Source organism: Amblyomma maculatum, chromosome 3 (genome assembly GCF_055883805.1).
Source record: "Amblyomma maculatum isolate TAMU_Amacu chromosome 3, ASM5588380v1, whole genome shotgun sequence".
NCBI lineage: Eukaryota > Metazoa > Arthropoda > Arachnida > Ixodida > Ixodidae > Amblyomma > Amblyomma maculatum.
Window position 1 is genome coordinate 196,047,214 of NC_139346.1, and position 22,534 is coordinate 196,069,747.

Sequence of the window (22,534 nt, forward strand, 5' to 3'; positions counted from 1 at the left end):
ATGGTGCAACCAAGTTAACCTCTACCTCTCGCTACGTACATCCTGGCATAGCTGAGCTAAGCCATTGCAAAGTTTTTTCAATTGGGCCAACAGCCGTTGTCTAGGCAAGGTGACCTGTACGCTACTCGCCTGTATCAGTCGGAAAATAAAATTTTTCCTGTCTGTCCGTCCGTCACTTAGAGTACCATAGAAAGCAAGCATAGATTTACTAACACTCTTTAAGCTGACAACCTTGTACCTGTGAGCACTCTGAAAACTAACCAGTTACTTTCTTACCAACTCACTTATTAGTACAAAACTTTTGACAGCAAATAAACATGCCCGCCTGGCACGGCTGCTTTGGATTCAAAACTCGAATGATTTCTAGGCATAAGCTGTACCTTCATGTTTGCTCCATTTATTCATTTATTTATTCAGGTTACCATTAAGGCCCTCCAAGTATTACATAAGGGTGATACAATTGTATTAAACATCATACAATGATCAAGTACAACAAGAAACATTAAATATTAAGCATGATATCAAAAGAAAGAAAAACAACAGCAAAATATTCTACACATTTCCGTCACAGAGAAGTAATTAATTGTTTATGTCAGTTTCTGTAGTGATGTGCGGGGGCAAGTTATTCCATTTAATCATAGTGCGAGGAAGGAATGAATTTGCATACGACGATGAAAGACATTTTGCGCGTTTAACTTTGAAGGCATGATCAAGTCGTTCTTGCAATAATTAAGTCTCCACTTTTCAAACGCAATGGTGTGTTTATTACACATGATCAAGTACGTACAAATAGCATTTCATGCCATTAGGCGGTCACAGGAAAAGCAGGACGGAATAAACCTCGCCCTTATAATTGCACCCTGGTGATGATTCGACCGCGCAAGCGCTTGAGCGAAATATACATCCTTATGCAGGTTACTGGCTTAGCCCCGACCATTCTGGGAGCGAGACCTTGACTGATACAGAATTTTCTGTTGATGTTCTTCAGCCAGCGCTTCTGGTAACCTTGCAAGGTCTGGAATAATGAACCCGAGATCTTGCCTGCAGCTCTCTGTGTTCCAGCAACATACCTGTAATGAAAAAATAGGAGAACTTATCAGTGATTTACAAAGTATGCTGCATTTAATCCTTAGGCAGTAGGAATCAGGACCCCCAAAGGGAGCACTCAGTTCCAGACTGTGACAATGAGATGACATAACTGCTTCACAGACGCCCACGGTGTGTACCCACTGTTGATTTGCGGCTCTACTCCCGAGGAATGGCTGGCGCAAGTGGCGACTAGCACTTCAGCTCTCTATATCATACAGATGAGGAGTCAGAAGGCCCACAGAAGCTCTAGTGCTGTCTTGACTTTGTTTTACGATGTATCTGGGGAAAAATGGTTAGGCAATTTGCAAAAAAATTTTCCGAGCTCTGCAGAATCTGCAGTGCAGCAATGCGGAAGTCTGAGCACTGCTGCTGCACATAGTGATACATCGTGCTACCCTTGTCGAATACAGCCAGCGTTCCGTTGAGCGCATTACAGAAAACGAATAATAACGTTTACAGAAAACGAATAATAATAATAATAATAATTGGTTCACTGGAAAGGGAAGGCGCGGTATCTGTCACACTTGTTTCTGTGGACATCTGAACCGCACCGTAAGGGAGGGGAGGATGGTGGGAGTGAAAGCGGAAAGAGAGAAAGAGGAGCCGTAGTGGAGGGCTGCGGGGTAGTTTCGACCACCTGGGGATCTTTAACGTGCGCTGACATCGCACAGCACACGGACACCTCCTCTTCGTTTCGCCCCCATCGAAACGCAGCCGCCGCGGTCGGGGTCCAACCCGGGTACTCCGGCACAGTAGGAAACGGAAGGCGCCATATCTGTCACTCGCGTGATTCCGCTGACACACCTCGTGGACAACACAGCAACGCTCAGGCTTAGGTATTTTCCCAGTGCAAATTTTGCAGTTATCTTGAAAAAATTTTGTTTTTCTGATGGCGTCATAAGGATGACTGGGAAGTGACACATCAGCGCACAGATCCGACGCACAGGTCTCGTGCACATCTCGCGCACGACTCTCGCACACGGGATTTGATTCCATGATACTAGAAAGGCTTTCACCTGAAAAGGCACAATTAAGGTGATTCCCCCGCAGGTGCGAATGAGACGCACCAGATGCTTCACCTTGTGTTTTCAGTGCGAATGCACTGTTTCACGAGGTGTAACCGGGCTTTCAAGGATGTGCACGACAGATACTGAGCCTTCCCTTTCTTTAAATCAGTTACTAATGAAAGCATTAATAGGGAATGTAAAAATAATTGTATTTACGGCAATACATAACAAATACTACTAAAATAAATATTCCATAATTATAATGAGATACAAGACTGAAATAAAAAATAAAAATAACAAGAAAAATAAATTTGAGGTAGAGAAAAAAGGGTAATGAAAACAGAAATGCCAAAATGGTAACAATAAAAATTACAAAAATGTCAGCCGGCTTCTTCAATAGGCGTGTCCACGGGCGCTGACAAAAGCCCTCTCCAGCCCTTCCCCCCGTCACACCTCGGGGCAGGGGTCATTATCGGATGAACCTGACAAGAGGATTATCTCGCTCGTATGGCACCGACAGTCACTGAGCCCCGACGCGATGCGACTGCCACCTTGCTGAGAGCCGTGGTTGCTTGCATAGACGCATAGCGCAATTGCTACGGCACACGTCAGACCACAACACCAGAATGGCGAGTGAGCCGGGTCCTTCTACTGTCTCGGCCGAAGAAGCACGTCATGTCCGGCGGCTGAGTTGGATCGGAACAGAAGACGCCGTACACGTGAACATTTTGCCTGATATGTGCACATTATAGAACCTAACCGAATCGCGCGACGTCAGTGCACGTTAAAGAACCCCAGGTGGTCGAAATTTCCGGAGTCCTCCACTACGGCGTCTCTCATAGCCTGAGTCGCTTTGGGACGTTAAACCCCACAAACCAAACCAAACCAAATCGAAATTTAGGGCAAGAAAAGCAAGTAAAAGAAACAAATATCAACCAACAGCTAAAGCACATTAAACAGTTCTTTCGCACGTCTAACTGGGTTTAAACTTAGTTGAAACACTGCTAATTTTTTTTTTTCACTTAAGGATTGTATCTGCACTGAGTACTGATGCCACGCATGCGATCTTGTCAAGTGTGCTCATTTGCTGGTCTATATCCTAAGCTTTATAGCTTGAGCAGGGTCTAATTTACATGAACCTTAGCATCATATGGCATAGCGCGTTTGAAAACAGTGTTCTTGCTCCGAACCACGGCAGTTCTTAAGGTGAGAACCTTTACATATGGGCGGGGTGGTGCAGTGGTAAGACGCCCGACTACTGTGCCGGAGTTCCCGGGTTCGAACCCGACCGCGGCGGCTGCGTTTCGATGGAGGCGAAAACGAAGTGGCGTCCGTGTGCTGTGCGATGTCAGCGCACGTTAAAGATCCCCGGGTGGTCAAAATTATTCCGTAGCCCTCCACTACGGCTCCTTTTTCTCTTTCCACTTTCATTCCCACCTTCCTCCCTTCCCTTACGGCGCGGTTCGGGTGTCCACAGAGCAAGTGTGACAGTTACTGCGCCTTTCCCTTCCTGTGAACCAATTATTATTATTGGGCTCATGAGTGTCTGAAAGAGAAGTGTCAAACTTCGAGAGATTCCACAGGATACCGCGACATTGTTACGTCGTCATATGGGTAAGCCATCCGTCCTGGCCGAATGTGACGTCAGGATGACGCCAGTTCCGGTTTTATGTATAACTGATGACGTCCCGTCTGACCAGGACTAATGGCTTCATCACCAGGCGGTTCACGCGTATACGAAGCTGGCCCCACCAGACGGCCGATCCAGGCGTCCACGCTGCGCCTTTCATTTGCTGCCTCCTCGAACGCCGCCCCACACAGCATAAAAAAGTAGACACAGTAAAGCAGGAATAAGCGGCGTTTAAAACAAAGGTGTACCTCATTGCGCTTTAATGGTCCAAAGTGCCCCTAGAATATTTTCCTGTGGCCTCCTGCGCACGTACTGTATGGTGGTGGTTAACAGATTTAAGAACCATTAACTGGTTACAGAGAGGTGATTGGGTTAGAGCCTTATTGGCCTCCTCCGCTTACCGTTCACAGTACCAGTCCCGGCCTCGACTGCATGCACGGAATTTACACGATGCGACTGCTATTATACGAAACAGCTGCAACTGCGGAGGCTGCTCTCACGCAGGCGTTCAGTATATGCCGCGCAATTCCTCGCTCAACCAAGTATTATAAGCTAGCTTGTACAGCAATAGTCTTCATTCCTGGCACCCAGTTACGTTAGAATGCAATAGCTATAGGCTAGAATGTTCTATAGAGCACCTCAAAATGCCTTTATTGTGTGCCTGTCTTGTAAGAGCACTACTTCTGGACTAGCACTTCACAGGAATGCGCATGCATATCTAATCTTCACAACTTTCTTGGTTAAGCCCATTGTACCAGAAAACATTTTTTAGCCGAGTAAAGGAAAGCCTAAGTAGTTGGTTTGGTTTCTGGTGTGTGTGTCAGGTCCGAAGGGGACTCATGCCATAAGACATGGCGTAATGCAGGGTCCGGAAATTTCAACCATCCGGGATTCTCTCACAGCACGAATGCCTTGCTGTTCGTCTTTATCGGAAAGCTACCGCAGCGGCCGGGATGGATAGGCAAAGGGATTGCGCATATAGCAGTTGCCGCCATTAGCCCCGCTAAGTGCGCCAAATACCAGGGCACAAAGCACGAAGTCAGTTGGGATGCCAAATTTCTAGTTTTAATCATAGTCTAAGCATCTCGGCAACAAGAAACGAAGGGGCAATAAATATTTTATTTGGGCGTTAAAACTGCACTTGCACAGTCAGAAAAAGATGAGAAAAAAATCACTGCTATATGAGTCCATTACCTGCACGCCACAGATTTAAGGCAGGTTTCACCTCAACATACTTATATACACGAAACTTGGAATCATCCGCAATGTTTTTTTAATGAAGCTACGATCCCGGCTGCTCTGGTCGCTTTTCGAGGAAGGCGAAAAGCAAGGTCCTCCGGGTTCACTGCGCGATGTCAATGCAGATTAAGAAGTTTTCCCCAGTCCTACCCTACTCTGTTCCACAAACTGAAGTTTGGTTTGGTTTGTGGGGTTTAACGTCCCAAAGCGACTCAGGCTATGAGAGACGCCGTAGTGGAGGACTCCTGAAATTTCGACCACCTGGGGATCTTCAACGTGCACTGACATCGCACAGCACCCGGACGCCTCTTCGTTTCGCCTCGATCGAAACGCAGCCGCTGCGGTCGGGCTGCGTTTCGCATGTTACCTCTATTGCGTAAAAATATCAACGGCATGAGTACCGTGGACGGGCATCACTATTCAAACGTAGCAACGGCTCACTGCGATAATGACATACCATGCGTAGATTCATTGTATTTCCATCCAAGCCGAACGCAGGGTTCGTACGCCGCACACAAGAATGCATGACGCCGGTAGTCTGATCGTTGACATCACCAGCTAAAGTGGCAATGAGCGAATATACGGTAGATATAGTTGCGCCAGATCCCCGATAAAGGAACGTTCTTGATCGTTATCAGCTAGGATTTATGAATGTGAGCGCACACGGAAGGAACGCCGAAACGATATATTGGCATGGAACGCCCGCGGCACTCAGCACAGCTCACTGAAGTCGACGTAATTCTATGCGTAATGTAAATGGTCATAATGAGTGCGCTTAACTAAGAACTTAAAAGTGACCAAATATTTGCCATGTATAGTCTTTGCCTCAGCTTTCGTTCAACAGTTTGTCAGCTCTCCCTTAGAGGATGTGCAAAGGTAACATTTAGGTTGTTATTAGAGTGGATGAAATGTTCACCTTGGAAACTTACAAGCGTTCGGTTATCTCCGCTTACGTGTTGTGCAGACAAGCCGTCGCTAGAGTAGACCATTATGGCAACGTCAATGTGGCGGGAGTAGTGCACCTCCAACAGGTATGCACAGCTTCTTTTTGTGCACTGGCCGTAGCAGCTGGCATAAACGATGGGGCAGCAGGGGAGCATCACCTTGTGTGAGCACACTCGGTCGCTGTACATACGTTCGTGCAATAGTAGCTCGGGGGCAGTGGCTCGGCGCAGATGATGTGGCAGCAAGTGAACGCTACCATACGTGAGCATACTTGGCCACAGCACGTGCAGTACCAGCTCAGAGGCGCAGACAGTTTGCATTCGAGATGGCAACAGTGAATTCACCATGTACAAGCGCACTAGATATAGAGGGCGCTCGGAGACAATTGTCGCAGAAAGCCCGTCCGCCGACGATCCACGTGACCGCCGATCTCGCACAGATCATGAGAAGCTACCCCTCATCCCAGTGAAGATGGTATCTGAGCCGCAGAAGCCCCAGTTCCCCTATTCTGTACCTGAGACTCTAGTCTAGAGCACTGGACTGTAGGTGCTGAAGTCAGTCCACCAAACTTAGCAATCACATAGGCAGTCTCTGCGAACTATTCGCCACAGCTTGATAGTCGAGTTCTTTAGACAAATCACAATCGACACCGTGACAGGAACTGCGACCCGCCCCCACTACAACAGCGACAACACCAACGGAGGCGCTTTTGACAGCACTCGGTCTACAGTCGACGTCACTACCCGAAGAGACTAGGGTAATCATGAGGGCAGTGGAGACGACAAAGCGCCGCCTCGAGGACTGGTGGCGCAACAGAGAAGACTTAAATTTCTCTCCTGGCCTGATCCAGAACTTTGTGATCCCCCGATAGAAAGGGGAATGGCCGCATCAGCATCAGCATCATCATCATCAGCAGAATGCGGCTTGCAATTCGTGTGTATTATATGGTATTATATAACCACAATTCCAACCTTAAATCACAAAGATAGACTCTCACTGACGTATTCCTTTCAGTGCAGCTAACTTTTCTTCAATTTGAAATTTACAGTGTTCGCGGAATCTTCCGAAAGCTATTCAATTAAACAATACAAATGTATATCGCATGTAAAGATTTGCTAACTCTACAGCTGTTCCCAATTCAAGCCAAATCTGCCAATTCGAGGCGTTTTTTTTTTTTTCTGCCACAAAAGAAATCAAACTACAAACTCTGATCAAACCGTTATTTTATGTTTCCAAGTGTCCACAGACGCTCCCGAAGAAACAAAGAGTTGGCTGAATACGAGGCGCTAAACGCCTTGCACTTTTCTCCGCTGAAAAAAAAAAAAAAAAATACACGAGTTACTGTCCTTGGTGCGGTGCAAGCCCCACACTCTATCACATCTCTTGGGAATGCCAGGACGAACCTGACCCAACGTTACTAGTGCCATGCCCGACACACGAGCAGTGGGAGGCGGCCCTGACCAGCGACAACCTGGACCAGCAAGCCTGGATTATCCAGCTAGCCCGCAAGTCAGCTGCTGCCAGTGGAGCCCTGGACTAGGGGCACCGACCGCCCAGCTCCTGCGAATTCTTACCGATTATTATGCTCATTAAAAGTTTTTCTCTCTCTCTCTCTCTCTCTCTCTCTCTCTCTCTCTCTCTCTCTCTCTCTCTCTCTCTCTCTCTCTCTCTCTCTCTCTCTCTCTCTCTCTCTCTCTTCTCTCTCTCTCTCTCTCTCTCTCTCTCTCTCTCTCTCTCTCTCTCTCTCTCTCCGCTGAAGAAGATGCACAGCTATTTCAGAGGAAGAAGTGGCGTGCCACACGCGCACATGTGTTGTTGTTGTAGTGGGTATTTTATTATATATACAAATTTATTATTTATTATATATATTTTATTACATATACAAAATATATACAAATACATATATACAAAGAGAAAGAAATATATTCTATTATATTTTATTATATATGCAAAATATATACAAATACATATATACAAAGGGAAAGAAAGATACCGGGGCTGGCAAACAGCTTTTTCTTCCTTTTGCATATATAACAAAATAACCACTGAAACAACAAAATATGTGCGCGTGTGGTACGCCAATTCTTCCTCTGAAATAGCGCAGCTAAATGTATCGCATAACAACAACAACAACAACAACAACAAAATGAAACAGCAGCAAACCTCACTCAAACGAACAAGGACAGAGCCATATATATATTCGAAGCGTTTCCACTGTCTTGCTGCACTTAGACGTTCACGAGAAGGAACACCGCGAATAGAAAACAAAATGACAATGGAACGTAACTCCAAGTGGCGGTTCTGTCGGCTGATATCTCTCGTTCTTTAAGCTCAGTCTACCCGAGAAAGCCTTTTTACTGGCCCGCTTTTAGAGCGGAGAACTCTCGCCCCTTTTTTTTTTTTTTTTTTGCGTTTATATTTCCATTTCACGTCCCCTTCACTTGAGCAAAAGCTTTGTTCAAGGCGTCACTGATGGAAATCTACCGTAAAATTTACTTTTCACGCTCGAACTCTTTGCATGTAGGTGTAAATACGGAAGGAGCGTGAATATCAGACCAAACGCCAATCCTGTGAGCCTCTTTTACGCTGTACCGCATTGGGGGCGTTTGTGTGTATATGTTTGTCAGAAGGAATACTGAGAGGCAGGGTGGCAGACAAAAGCACCGCATGTTTACTTTATCTGCTAGGATTCTGTTTTCTTCATCGCATTTTTCTTTTCATAAATTTGTAGGAGCGCAAAGGGGGTACATAAACAGTCGTTTGACGAGAGAGAGATAAACAAAACTTTATTTGTCAGTGATTCATATGGTCGCGGTCTTGGGTTGCACAAGTTGCTCAAGCTGCTTGTGGCAGTTTAAATCTGTCGGCGACCTCTTGCGCTCTTGTCGAGGGCCGGGACTGGACGTCCGGGTCCTGGCTGGCGAGAACAGCTTCCCATTGTTCTAGCGAGGGATATTGTACTAGATATGCCAGAGGCCGATCTTTTATATGGTCTAAGGTTGCAGGCTCGCCGCACATGGCAGTACGGGTCGCGCAGACGATGGTGTCCATTCTTTCATGATTGTGACAATACGACAGTTTCTCCGGCCGCAAGTTCATTAGGATTAGAACGCAGACAATTAAAGTAATATAATTTGAACGTTATTAGGTTCGTGAATTATATGCGTACTGAGGCGGAATTTCGCTTTAGTCGATTCGCTCAGCATTTTTCAGCCTTTCAGCAAAAACAACACTATTTCTCCAGAATGAACCTTGTGCGGCGCATATTATTCTGATCCGCTGCGGCGTATAAAATAATTACCTTAGCATACACCATTCTTAAGAACGTCTTCAAATTATTTTACAATGCCGTGCTACTCTAGAAGTGGAAAAGAGTCGGGCTTAAAATTGTTCACAGCGATTACGACGGTGAGACAGTCCATTTCTCTCACTTTGCACTTGTGTTCGGCTTTAGTTAGCGTGGGGTTGGTGCATGCGATAACATCCTCAACGTTATCATGAAACTGGACGAGCACTACGTTTATGCCCGCTCCTCTGTCATCGAAATGGTACTCGATGGGAGAAGCAGAATTGAAAGTGAGAAAAATAGGGCCAGAGATTCTCAAGTAGCTCAGATAGTGAACTGATAAGACAAATTCGGACAACCAAATAAACGATAAGCCTTTACGCAGCGGGAGGCAATGCAACGGATGATCAATTTGAGTGAATCCTTGAATGAAACTGCAAAAATAACAATTCACAGACCTTAAAAACTTCTTAAATGCTTCAGCATCATGGGCTTTGAGACGTCGCAAATTGCGTCAGTCTTTTTTTTTTTCTTTTTTTGCAAATAGAGTCAAATGCCAGCATGGTCGGCGAGATCTGCGAAGAACATTGTTTTCCGCACACCAAAACGGCTCGGTTTAAAATTTAAAATTAAAACGGCCTGTTAAATGGAGCCGAGAACCGAACCAAGATATCCTTTATGACCGCAAAGCGTCGTCTAAGAAATGATCATGTCATCCAGGTAGCACATGCATAGCCGTCACCTGAGGTTATACGCAGGACAGCATACGTAAATCGTTCGAATGTCGTTGTAAGATTGCACAATCAAAAGGGGGTGACATTAAATTCGTAAATACCGTAGTGGGTCATATTCTGTCTGCCCTCTCCAGCAAATTTATGAGAATATATTCCTCTCGAGACCACAGGCCCACCAACGAAAAACAGATAGCGCAATGATGATGATATACGGAGTCATTAAAGCGCGGAGGGTGCTAGACGTCCTTCTTCTTTTTTCGACTTTATATTTTGAACGTGAACATGAAAACGATTTATCAATTAAAGCACCCATATAGATTTATGACCACTCATTATGCATCCGCTCTATTTGTAAGGAGCATAATAATTTTTTAAAAGCTATTTTCAAACACCTTCGCTAAATTTACAAAAATGCATTTAAGTCACCATGAGTTTATGAAAAAACCTGAAGGCAGAAAAACACGTGTATATTCGATAATCACTACACTCCTACGGCTGTTTGCAAACAACAGCATTTTACTACTGGCTTAATCACTAATCTCTTAATTTCTGCCTCTATTAATTTGACATGCTCATTAGTATACAGTCGTTAGCTGCCACATTATGCGAGAGACCACCGGGAATAAAGTCTCGCTCTAACCAAGCAGTACAAGCCTGCCTGCGTGGTCCAATGGTAAAGCTGCTCCGCCGTGGTGGTGCAATGGTTATGGCGCAGGTGTAACCTAACTTTGATGCCTCTTCGCACATTAGCAGGAAGAAACCATTGCAGGACGAAATATACACAAAAGATATTTTATCCTCTGGTACTATCTGAGGCAGCACAGAAAGCATGAAAGGAAGACGCCAATGTGACGTCGGGGAAAAGTTAGGAAGTGGTATAGATTAAAATGACGAAACAAAAATATTTCACTAGAGCTTATGAGTGCTTGGCCCCCCTCACCACACCTATAGCATATATAGCAAACGGTTGGCCAAACAGGCACATCTGTACCATTGGCTCATTGGCTATATGTCGTGAATTAGACCAGGTGGGCCTTGTGTGACCCCCAGGTGCGAGCGACATCCTGGGCCCACGAAATAAGTGCAAGTTGTGTGTTCTTGTCTGGCTTGGTAAGGAGTTGGTGCCAGCTTTCCGCAGAGGGAGCTGGCAGGAGGGCCCTTTAGGACGGGTTATTTTCGCATTCCCAATGTTCCCCTTCATTCGGCTTTCCATAGTACTCAAAGCAACAGCACCATAAAACTGCAAACATGCACGTTCAGGTAAACAAATACCAGCGTCAAAACAGTGGAGAGCAAAAAAAGAAAATTTCGAACAGTAGCCTTAAATAGCGCCAAACAAAAAAAAAAAGTCTCTCTCATCTCCTAAAGAAAAAGTAAAAGCATGAGAAATAGCCAGCACGGCTGCCGCGCGCACTTGTATACTCTACTGATTCGCTCACACATCACCGTCTCTCGGCCCCACCAGGCAGCAGTGTTACATTTTTCAGCCACGCCGCGGCCTCTTGACTCTCTGGAGACTGAATGCAGGCAGAAGTACGGCTGGGGAAAACTCCTGAGCAGAAAGGCAAAGCACTGTTATGACGATCCATTTGGAGCTTCGCAGCCTTCAGCCAACAACGTGGCGGCAGGCCATCGTTGAAAGCAGGCAGTCACACACGCGCGTAGAGCTAGTATTTCATGGTTCATGACCCACTCTCAAAGCTAACGGGAGCGACCTCGAAAACACCGGCTTCCGACATAACAGCAATGAGATAAATAAGAGAGAAAAAGTCAAAATAGCCTTCTGCGCAAAGCGGACGTGCCATGGCTTTATTGTATATTCTTTGCCTCTTTTTGCGTCGCTTCCCCGACCCAAGAACCCAACCTGCACTTATTTCGCTCCATGTTCTGCCAGCATCGTTCCGGCGGATTGCCTATATCTCTTGCAGCGACCTTCTACCACCGATTGTGTACAAAAGTTGTCGACCTATTACGCAGGCCGGACATATGTTTTGCTGAATATTGCCAAATTTCAGTCTTATTTTCTTCCTTCGGTTTTCTCTAAAACATGTTAACCAGTGAACGGTAGGCTATAAATTTGCAGCTGTAGTGAACAAAGAGCGGATTCACGAAGACGAGGAAGAGGACGAGGAAGGGCCGCTGCACTGCTCGAGCTCTCTGGTTGTTTGCCTTGACGGACTGTGTATTTGTGCTGTTTGCCGTGCAGCTTACAGAAGGTTATATTCCCTGTTTAACCCTCAGTAAAACCCCTTTCACTTGGTGGAGGTGAGGATTTCCGTCCGGCCTGGAGCTTCGCAGCCGCACACTACCAGCAACAGCCATAACCGACGCTACCACACCTAGTACAACCAGCTCCTCGTCCCTTTTACAGCCTCTAACATGAGAACCAAAAAAAAAATCGCTTTTTACCGGGCATCCATCCTCTACCTGTATCCGACAGTTCTGAAGCTATAGCTTCACTCGCGATATAAAGTCAAGGTCTCCGTGCGCAGGAATATCACCTTCAAGCTAGCCAGAGGTCAACCCACGAAACACTTGTGGTGTTGATATGGTGCCTACCCTATGTCAACAAAGGTCAAGGTCAAAGGTCAGAGTTCAAAGCCATGAATTGTGACGTGTGCATATGGTTCATTGTCACACGATAATTGACGTCACATTGTGATACTGAGCGTCGTGCCGGGCTGTTGCGGCAGCGTGGAACATGAGGACGATGAACGCGAATGAAGCTATTGCGTACACACTGGGTTTAACAGGAGCTAAACAATCAGCATTTTGTTTTCTTTTTGTGAGTGCCACAACCATTTCAGCCCGGGATATGCGATAGGCTAAATCTTAGGTTACAAAGGTAGTGTATTGTACTGGTTAGTGTTTTAGCTTATGGTATGGTTTGTACGCACCAAATCGACGCAGACTATTGCGGGACGGTAGTGGAGGGCTCAGTAGGTTATCTTCCTAGTAGGAATATTGGAAAGATCAGCGTGAAAATAAAATTTGGACAGAGATGTCTAAGATTGCTAATGTCTATAAATGGGACAACTATAGCCAAGCTAGTAAAATGTGTTTGAGAAGAGATTTTCGACATGTATTTTTAGTTCTTTCCGCTAGTGTAGCATTCGGTGAGTGTGTTTAAATATTCCACATAGTCTGTCATGCGTCACGAAATATCTGAGAGCAGCAATCACTGAAAACTCGCATTGAATGCCTGCAATTGCAGGTAGAAATTTAAGTTCGAATCCGTGTCTCTAGCTAGCCTTCCATTTGATAAGCATATGTATGCTATGTGCAATGATAAATCGTGTGACATCAGCCGGAATGTTGAATCGTAAACGATTAATGTTAAGGAGAACATGCTGCTGAGCATGGCAAACTCTTCGCCTAAGTTGCTCCCAAAGCCCACAACGGCACCCAAATAATCTACTCCCTGTGGTTCCACTTGCAACTAAGACAGTGTGTGTGTGTGTGTGTGTGTGTGTGTGTGTGTGTGTGTGTGTGTGTGTGTGTGTGTGTGTGTGTGTGTGTGTGTGTGTGTGTGTGTGTGTGTGTGTGTGTGTGTGTGTGTGTGTGTGTGTGTGTGTGTGTGTGTGTGTGTGTGTGTGTGTGTGTGTGTGTGTGTGTGTGTGTGTGTGTGTGTGTGTGTGTGTGTGTGTGTGTGTGTGTGTGTGTGTGTGTGTGTGTGTGTGTGTGTGTGTGTGTGTGTGTGTGTGTGTGTGTGTGTGTGTGTGTGTGTGTGTGTGTGTGTGTGTGTGTGTGTGTGTGTGTGTGTGTGTGTGTGTGTGTGTGTGTGTGTGTGTGTGTGTGTGTGTGTGTGTGTGTGTGTGTGTGTGTGTGTGTGTGTGTGTGTGTGTGTGTGTGTGTGTGTGTGTGTGTGTGTGTGTGTGTGTGTGTGTGTGTGTGTGTGTGTGTGTGTGTGTGTGTGTGTGTGTGTGTGTGTGTGTGTGTGTGTGTGTGTGTGTGTGTGTGTGTGTGTGTGTGTGTGTGTGTGTGTGTGTGTGTGTGTGTGTGTGTGTGTGTGTGTGTGTGTGTGTGTGTGTGTGTGTGTGTGTGTGTGTGTGTGTGTGTGTGTGTGTGTGTGTGTGTGTGTGTGTGTGTGTGTGTGTGTGTGTGTGTGTGTGTGTGTGTGTGTGTGTGTGTGTGTGTGTGTGTGTGTGTGTGTGTGTGTGTGTGTGTGTGTGTGTGTGTGTGTGTGTGTGTGTGTGTGTGTGTGTGTGTGTGTGTGTGTGTGTGTGTGTGTGTGTGTGTGTGTGTGTGTGTGTGTGTGTGTGTGTGTGTGTGTGTGTGTGTGTGTGTGTGTGTGTGTGTGTGTGTGTGTGTGTGTGTGTGTGTGTGTGTGTGTGTGTGTGTGTGTGTGTGTGTGTGTGTGTGTGTGTGTGTGTGTGTGTGTGTGTGTGTGTGTGTGTGTGTGTGTGTGTGTGTGTGTGTGTGTGTGTGTGTGTGTGTGTGTGTGTGTGTGTGTGTGTGTGTGTGTGTGTGTGTGTGTGTGTGTGTGTGTGTGTGTGTGTGTGTGTGTGTGTGTGTGTGTGTGTGTGTGTGTGTGTGTGTGTGTGTGTGTGTGTGTGTGTGTGTGTGTGTGTGTGTGTGTGCGTGCGTGCGCGCGCGCGCGTGTACGTGCGTGCTCAATATCAATTCTCAGCAAAGCACAAGGCATGGATTGTAGCGTGGAAATGCACTGGAAATCGAATTCGTATACGGCGACAAAGTTATCCCTCAATTCTAATGGAAGCGATTAGGCTGAGCAACCCTTAATTTTTTCTAGGAAACAAACACTGTAAATAATCCGAACGACGCTGTCGGAAAGCGTTATAAAGACAATACAAAGCTCCGTGTTGTGTTTGCGCACCAAAACGTACACAGTTCAAGGAAAAGATTTCTTCTGGCGTCTTTCGAAAAGTAGGCCGCGCAATCTATGTATTGTTGTCTTTGCTGTAAGCCCCAGATGCTCACTGTGCAGACGCTTCGCGTTTCTTTCCAATTTTATTCTGCAATGAGAATACATGCATTCTAATGCTTAATGAAACCGGTTAAATGTTGCCTGAAATGGTTTGTATCTCGGCACTTTTTGTCGTGTACATGGCTTCATCTGAGTATAAATTACTTGGCACCATTTCTTCGATCCATTGATGTCGTTATCGTGTCTAGAAACTTTTTGTAATGCTTTGTTCTTTTTTACTGGCGAAGAGAAAGGGTAGTTTCTTGCTGCAGTGACCCTGGCCGACCTGGGAGCGTTATATAAAACCCTGAAAGCAAACAGTTCGTTGATATTTTTCGTCGCCGTTGTCATCTGAGGTGAAATGAAATTGGAACTCTGTAAAAATTCCTCAAACGAAAGGAGATTGATATATATATTGTAACAAAAAAATTGAATATGCCAGCCGCAATTCACATTTTGAATTGTAGTCGCGCTGCTAAGCAAAAGAAAACTATCTATTTTGTCTTTATCATTATTTCACCTGGGTGTTCAGTGTCACTGCGGACATGAAAACTAGACGACGCGATAGTAATTTGTTAGAAGAAAAAATAAAACTTTTTTTGTAGCGGGCTGTAGCTAAGCGGGCTTTGGCAGGGAAGAGAGATAAGTAGGCAGGGCGCCGTCAGAGCAGTAGGTGAAGTCCAGGAGGCATATGGGTATCGGTGGCGCACCAAAATGGGAGAAGCATGGAAATCGGGAATTGCGACTGCGCATCGGGCTAGAGAGCTTCCCCTTTCATAGATGTAAGCGCCAAAATCTATCTGCTGAATGTTTTTGTACTACCTTGTTTTTCATCTCAGTTTATGCCAACGAAGACTGTTTTCGAACATTTGTTTTATTGTAGTACTTCTATTGCTGAAACTACGGCTGCCCAAAGCACGGTGTCCAGGTTTGCAGGGGTGTCCAATAAAAAGAAATTGTCGTACATAAATGCTTAGCAGAGCCCCTGCGCTCTGTACATGTACAGTACCAACAAATCTGCAGATCAACAACTTAAATTGCTGGGATAGTCTGTTCATGATACACAAAAGTGGAGCGAGCTGGAACAGACGTAGTGCAAGAGAGAGGAGGCGATGTTGCATGTGGGCAACCTTTGTCTTGCCCTGTTATTTTTTTGCTGGTTCCATCGTATGCGCAAATCTACAGATAACATTATGATTAAGTAAGAACTGTACGCTTCTCACATATGTGGGCGCGTATTAGAAAATGTGCACTTTTGGCATCACCCTCTTCTTTTGCTCGGTCAGTTTGTCTTCCCGCTCTACGCTAACGTTTCTAAGTTGTGCCGCATTTTGACGGCACCCTAGTTTTTCTCGGTCAACATCACTCACATGGGTTATATGTATAATTTATATAATATATAAGAGGTACCATATAATTTATCAGTTTGGATATCGAGCACAGGCAGTCTTCTATGTTGCATTTGCTATACTAACCAATCTTACATAAATTTAATTAAAAGCGTTTTGACAGTGCAAGACGACCGAATGTTTTAGCTAAAATGACACGCAGGGCCTCAGATGAAGACATCTTCGCTGGACGCATCAATAATGCGCTGGCAAACGTCGCTTCTAGCGTGCAGTATGAAAGACGGTATGGTTTTTGCTTGTTCCCAGGCGACTGAATCACAAGCGCCCCTGCCGAGGCTCTTTTTTTTTTTTTTTTTGCTAGAATAATTTTACATATCGCTTCATTTTTTTCTTATTTCTCGCGAATAAAGGCCTGCGAGAAATCCCCGTTAAAATGAATACTGGCCGAAAGCGTGTTGATAAAAGAGACAAAAGAAGCAAGTGAGATCAAATTATGATTTCTTCGACGGATAATGCTCACATGTCGAACTTCTGGAGGCGTACGTGAGTCACACTGTAATGCCTTCTATTGGGATGAAAGGGATTACACGAAGCGTGGATATCGACTTCTGAAGAAGGAAGAAGGCGATAAGACACCCTGCAGCCCTGCCTTGGATCCGTTTTCTTTCTTTTCTCTTGCTTTGATTTTCTTTCTTTCATTTTCTTGCTTATTCACTCTCTCGCCAGGGAGCCTTAAGCGAGATTTCGTCGCCAAGGGTGAAAAGATGGCAGACTTGCCTTCGAAGTAGATTTTCGCGTATTTCATTTCCTCTGCCTATTTTTTCGTTTATTTTTCCCAGCCCTCAATGCGTTGCAATTTTGTTGCCAGTATGGTTGTTTGGCTAGCCCTGTTTATTCGTATTTTTACTAATTTGCGAATACATGTTTGTGTTTCTCCTTTCCACTTCGCTAACGCTGACACTGTCATCGTGAGATCGCTTAAGGCACTGGTCAAATTATCATTTGGCGTCCTGATCTGTATAATATAGCAGGTGCCGTCCTGCGTCTCACGCGCCAGACATAATCACTAATTGCTGCAGAGCTGAAAAATTTGCAGAGCGCTTAAGCGTCGCCTTTTATGTTAGAAGACAGCGCTAATGGCTCCCGCCTGCTGCTCCGTTTTCATATTTTGGTTCGCCACTATGCAAGTTGCTACTCAGTTAATTATTAATCCCTTAATTTGTGCCCTCATACAATCATACTGTAGACAAGCGCCCTAACCACTGCGCCACCCCGGCAGGATGGATCTAAAACATTGGCTTCGGTTCTAACTTATCGACAAATGCTGCCTACACAACAACGTCATATTGTCTGGTGACGTCAAATAACCAGCCAACCAATCAGTGCTAGCCGTGCCTGCCAGAGGCTTGCTCGTGGTTTTGATAATGGCTGTGATGAACCTTTTGTGACTGGCTCGTTGCCCGTTGCGAATTGTTTAACGGGTGTAAGTATTTCTCTTTGCAAGTGATTTGCTTTCAAGCACAGAAGTTTATTTTTCAATAAATTTGTGATTTTATTGCACAAATGGCACCAAATGATCACAAAAACAATATTGCAGAAAGTAGAAAAAAAATATGTATTGCTCTTTAGAACATATGAGGTGGTCAGTGGTGCTGACCACCATATGCTGGAAGAGTCTCTTTATGGCACACCATCACTCTGTTTATCTCTGAATATCCTGGAAATGAAATATCCTCATATTCAACATCTGAAAGGCAGGTTTGAAGGTGAAATTTACATTCATGTTGAATTTGGATGATAAAATATAGTCTCCTACCTTTATAACGCCATTCATGCATGGTGGTCACTGTAGCAGACCACCATGCAGGGACTGATATGGCGGGTACGAAACTGCGTTTTTCACAACACTAACATCCTTACAGACATCTCCCGCCATCTGGCGTGTGCTCAGAAAACACTACAGAACAAGTCGGCATTTAATTTTTCCCATAAACACGGTTTCTTCTACAACCAAAGCATCCCCGTTGAGAAATGGGCTGATGTGTGCTACGCATATTTGACGCGATTGTGGTGATGTTAAAGGAATTATGTCAAACCCATAAACATTGACAATTGAGGACCCGCATGGCCCTATAATGGTGAGCGGAATATGTAATTTTGTGCTAACTGGGTTTTATGCTATTCCCAAATGAATGAACAAAAGTACCTTCAGATTTACAAAGCCAGGAACTAGAAAACATTCAGCGGGAAGGCTACCAAAGCCTTACCTTCACATCGTAACTAGCCAGTGAGAAGAAGCAAACAAAGAAATGTGCAGGAAGACAGGCTGGTGCAGAATTCGAAATACGCTCCTTTATTCAGTGCAACATGTGCAGTAAATGAAGAGATTGCAATTTGGGGGAAATGTCAAAAACACGTGTAATTCAATGGACGTTTTCAAAATACCCACTATCTGTCATGGGTCTAGGCTGAACTTCCCCAAGCGATCGCAGTGCCTTGACGCAGCATGTAATCAGCCATAGAAGAAGCGTAGATAACAACGCCAGCGGCCATGCTCGACGTAGAGCACTTTCACTTCTTAACAGTGTTAATATAGCTCGAGTCATGATTATCTGCTGTTTGGCAGTCATACGCAGCGTGTGATGGTTCAATAGGCCTTCTAAGCGCGTCATTATCACAAAAGCATTCAGATAGGCAGGCATCTCAAAAATGTTTAAAATGCGGTCTTGATTTTGTTTCACTTCGCAAGCGGCTGCCTGTGCAAAGTCTTTTATTGCGCAGTGAAGCAGAACCATTACCGTTTAGAAAATGCAGTTTCACTAAGGTAAATCGCATCATAAAACGGCCAAGATTTTTTCGCTGGTCAAAAGTGATTCGCAGTCGTGCGTAACTTATGGAAGTTAAAATATAAAAGATACCGACACCACGGTGTGGTGCTTGTAAATTTACTGCACTTGTTTCAGGTAATTTTATTCCCATTTTCTGACCTCTTCATGTCTCAACAAAAAAAAAATAAGGGTGTAGCTAAAGAAGATTAACCGAAAACGCAAGATGCAAGCTCGAACCGAATTATTGTAGCTTTATTTAACGACAGTGTCCAGTTTGGAACAAGGTTGGAATAACTGCAAGACACGTAGAAGCGAACGAGATAATCTTATACTGTCGGCTGCAAAATTTTCATGTAGAAAGGAGTACCAGAACTAATTGGCCCAGGGAACCAGTGTCCACCATGAAACCAGTAGAAAGGTTCCCGCCAAGGCCACACACCCGGCAGCAAGAATTATTCAGGCAGTTCTCAGTATGATGTGGACGCCCGATTCGGTGAAAACAGGCTCGGACAGTTCACCTACTTGAAGTGCGAAGGCAGCGTCTTCGAAAGGTTTCTGCGTTGCACCGCGGCCGAATATACCAAGGTCACCCCTCTTTTTCGCCGAGCTGCAGTCGCTGTAGTATCTGGCCAGCTCGTCGAAGGTCGCCTTGCCGGCTACAACGTACTTTCGGTAGATTTTGGCCAGGGTGAGTGCTTCCTCTCTGGTCCGGGTGATCACAGATTCGCGCCAGGAAGAAGGCCGACGCGAGTCACGGTGCTTGACGAGCAGGTGGGAGCACTGCACCGTTTCCTGAGGCTGCCGTTCCAAAGGTGCATCCTGTGCGGCTTCGGTTGGAACTTCCCACTGCGTTTCATTTGTCACAAGGTTGACGTAGTAAGGCTGACCTGTAGACCGGCTCACTTCGCGTTCCCAGCCATGTGGCAAATCTCCTGCCATCTCAGCAACTGTGTACGGCTCCAAAGGCATACGGTGGGCGAAATGAACTAACCTGGCGACGGTAGTTCTAAAAATTATGAACGCAGGTGGCGCTGCAATTGCAAGCTGTCATGTTCGTGCTTTTCTTGGCACCTAACCGCAAATTTTTTGGTGTCCTCTTTTCTATCCTAGATGTTTTCCCCGTAGAGAGAATCACTTTTTCTGTATTTAATTGACCTTCGACCATTTTTATTTCTTTTTGCTTTTACTAATATTAGCAGGACTTTTATCATCGTATTCGCACTTCACCTCGAGTTGCTCATCCAAGCATGGGCCATTCGCACATTCACGATGCGTTGTGCACTTCGCACTGCTTTTGTATTTCCTTTCTTATCCAAGTTCTTGGCTTATATTGTTCGCTTCGGGAAACAGATGTCGAGGTGATAGCGCCTACCTGTCATCCCACCCTTCGCTCACAGATCCGCAAGTGGCCGCAGAGCAGCAAGTCTGACTTCGTACGCCTACGTCACTGCTCTCATCCGCTTCAGCACGCTGTAATCGGTAAATATGATCGCTTTTTCGATCTGGCGAATACCAATAGTAAATGCTGGAGTATCTGTGTGCAATGATTTTTGGGTAAGACATCCGTTGTTCACAGTCATTTTTTTTTTTTTTTTCAGAAACCAGCCAGCTTGGAAACGAGTGATAAGTGATTGGCAAGGATAAAATATGGTAAATGCATCCACCCTTAGCACTGGCGCAATGTATCCAAAAGTGAATTACAATTCGCCTGCCCAAATTTATTTCTTAACTCAAGCTTACCAGTTGGTGTTTCAATAGCACCAAGAGCGTTCAGAGATCAAGCAAGCTGGAGTCAAAAATGTCGCATTTTGCTTTGAACTTGTTTTGACTTCGTTTCCCTAGATTCCTGGGAAATGAACATGCTGTAAGATGGACTTCTCTTAGTTTTCCATTACACACCACTTCATTTTTATCTATTTTAATGTAGCAGAACGAGTAAAATGTAGCGAACAAAACTACAGTAATTTCCATAGTTGCTTGTATGAAACAAAAACTCAAAAGCGGAATTCGCTTTCGGGGTGACGCTTTCCAATTTGATGCTTTTTCTGTTCTGCATTCATTTTACTAAGCGGAGCGTCAATCAATGTATCGCGCCAATATTATTATACTTTAAAACTGCTGTATTTTTCTTTGCTTCATTTTGACTTCGTTATCTTGACTTTCTATTTGTTGCATCATATATTTTTCGCTTTACATGGAGCGCTGCGCACATCAACCGATGACACACGCTCGGTTTAGCTACCGCACCTTCTTAAATTGCACTTACCGTTGAGATTTAGTGTTTCGCTGCTTGTCCCCCTCCACAAATGTAGATTTTATTTAGCATCTTTCGTCGATGGACGGTTGTTGCCCTTGCCTTACTGCAGGTGCCCGAAGCTTCGCTCGGTGGCCAAGCATATATATACCAGGAGGAATTTTCTCCTAAACAGTAAAACAAAACGCCGCCGTTTTAACAAGATTGCGTTAAAGATCCGGTCCCTAGAAAATCTCGTGTCCGCGTTACACGTGATGTTAAAAAAAAACTCACAAGCAAACCCCTGGTAAGTTGTAGTTCGCAGGAGACATAGCTTGGGCGCTAACTGGTCAGAGAATTTATGACGTCACGACACCGCATCCAGGACAAACTGGCCGGAGCTGCCAATTTTCGTATAGCTACGCAGCTATTTTGAGATGGGAGAGTGAAGTGGGTATCCAATTCTCCAGATCCCTTGTATCCCAATTCAGTCATGCTAGTTCAGGGCCATATAATCACCTTCGTAAGTTATGATTGAACAAAGCCTTCATATTGACAACGGCAGGCTTTAAACAAAATGTGACAGCTTGCACCTGTATACCATGGAGTATGTGTGAGATAGAGATGATCAAATCAATAATTAATGATTAATCGATTGCCAAAGTTAATGTGCGCGAATAAGCATCCTTAAGGAGATCTGCAGACAGGCGCTATCAAGGCTGTTGCATCAAACGCTTAAAGGGACTGCCTACTGAGTATTTCAACCATTTTTTTTTTCGTGCTTCGTTTTAAAGCTCCATTCAAAAATAACGAATATCCGGCTGTAGAGCTGAGAAACACTGCATAATCATTTAAAGGCACACTAAAGACACCCAAATATGCTATCAAAATCTAATAAACGGTATTTCGTGACATTGTCGCCGCATATCCGGCAGAAAAAAAATCGAATTATTGCTGAGATAAAGCGATAAGAAGTTGAGGTTTTTTGTTTTCTGTTTCCACCGATCGAATTCAAACTGGTTTTCTCCTACTACGTAGTTGGGTAGAATGACGCCAGAGAGGACTCCATGATTGCTGGCGTTCGGAGAGCAGAGAATACTTCGCAGGTGCGTGCCTAGCATGGAGGAAGAAGGGAGCGTTTGACTAACACGCGCATATAACAGAAAGTCAGGAGGTGCCGCTTCGTTAAAAAGTTGTGTCTGCTCCTCTAATCGCAAGTTATTCTATCGCGTCAACGTATGCTTGTTTGCGATTTCCAGTTGAGGAC

General features: G+C 45.0%; 1 protein-coding gene across 2 annotated transcripts; it reads right to left on the reverse strand.

Annotated features, from left to right (window-relative positions):
* Nucleotides 1-740: 740 nt before the first annotated feature.
* LOC146197335 (peptidyl-prolyl cis-trans isomerase NIMA-interacting 1-like) lies at nucleotides 741-20,264 on the reverse strand. Of its 2 annotated transcripts, XM_084599162.1 has the most exons (2): nucleotides 19,557-20,264; nucleotides 741-1,070 (listed from the first exon to the last, which is right to left on the reverse strand). In XM_084599162.1, exons 1-2 carry the CDS (start codon nucleotides 20,001-20,003, stop codon nucleotides 924-926), a joined length of 594 nt encoding a protein of 197 aa, XP_084455288.1. In that variant the 5' UTR covers nucleotides 20,004-20,264; the 3' UTR covers nucleotides 741-923. The 2 variants fall into 2 exon arrangements, with proteins under 2 accessions (XP_084455288.1, XP_084455289.1); XM_084599163.1 differs by lacking the exon at nucleotides 741-1,070 and having other exon boundaries at nucleotides 18,166-20,078.
* Between the last annotated feature and the right edge of the window lie 2,270 nt (nucleotides 20,265-22,534).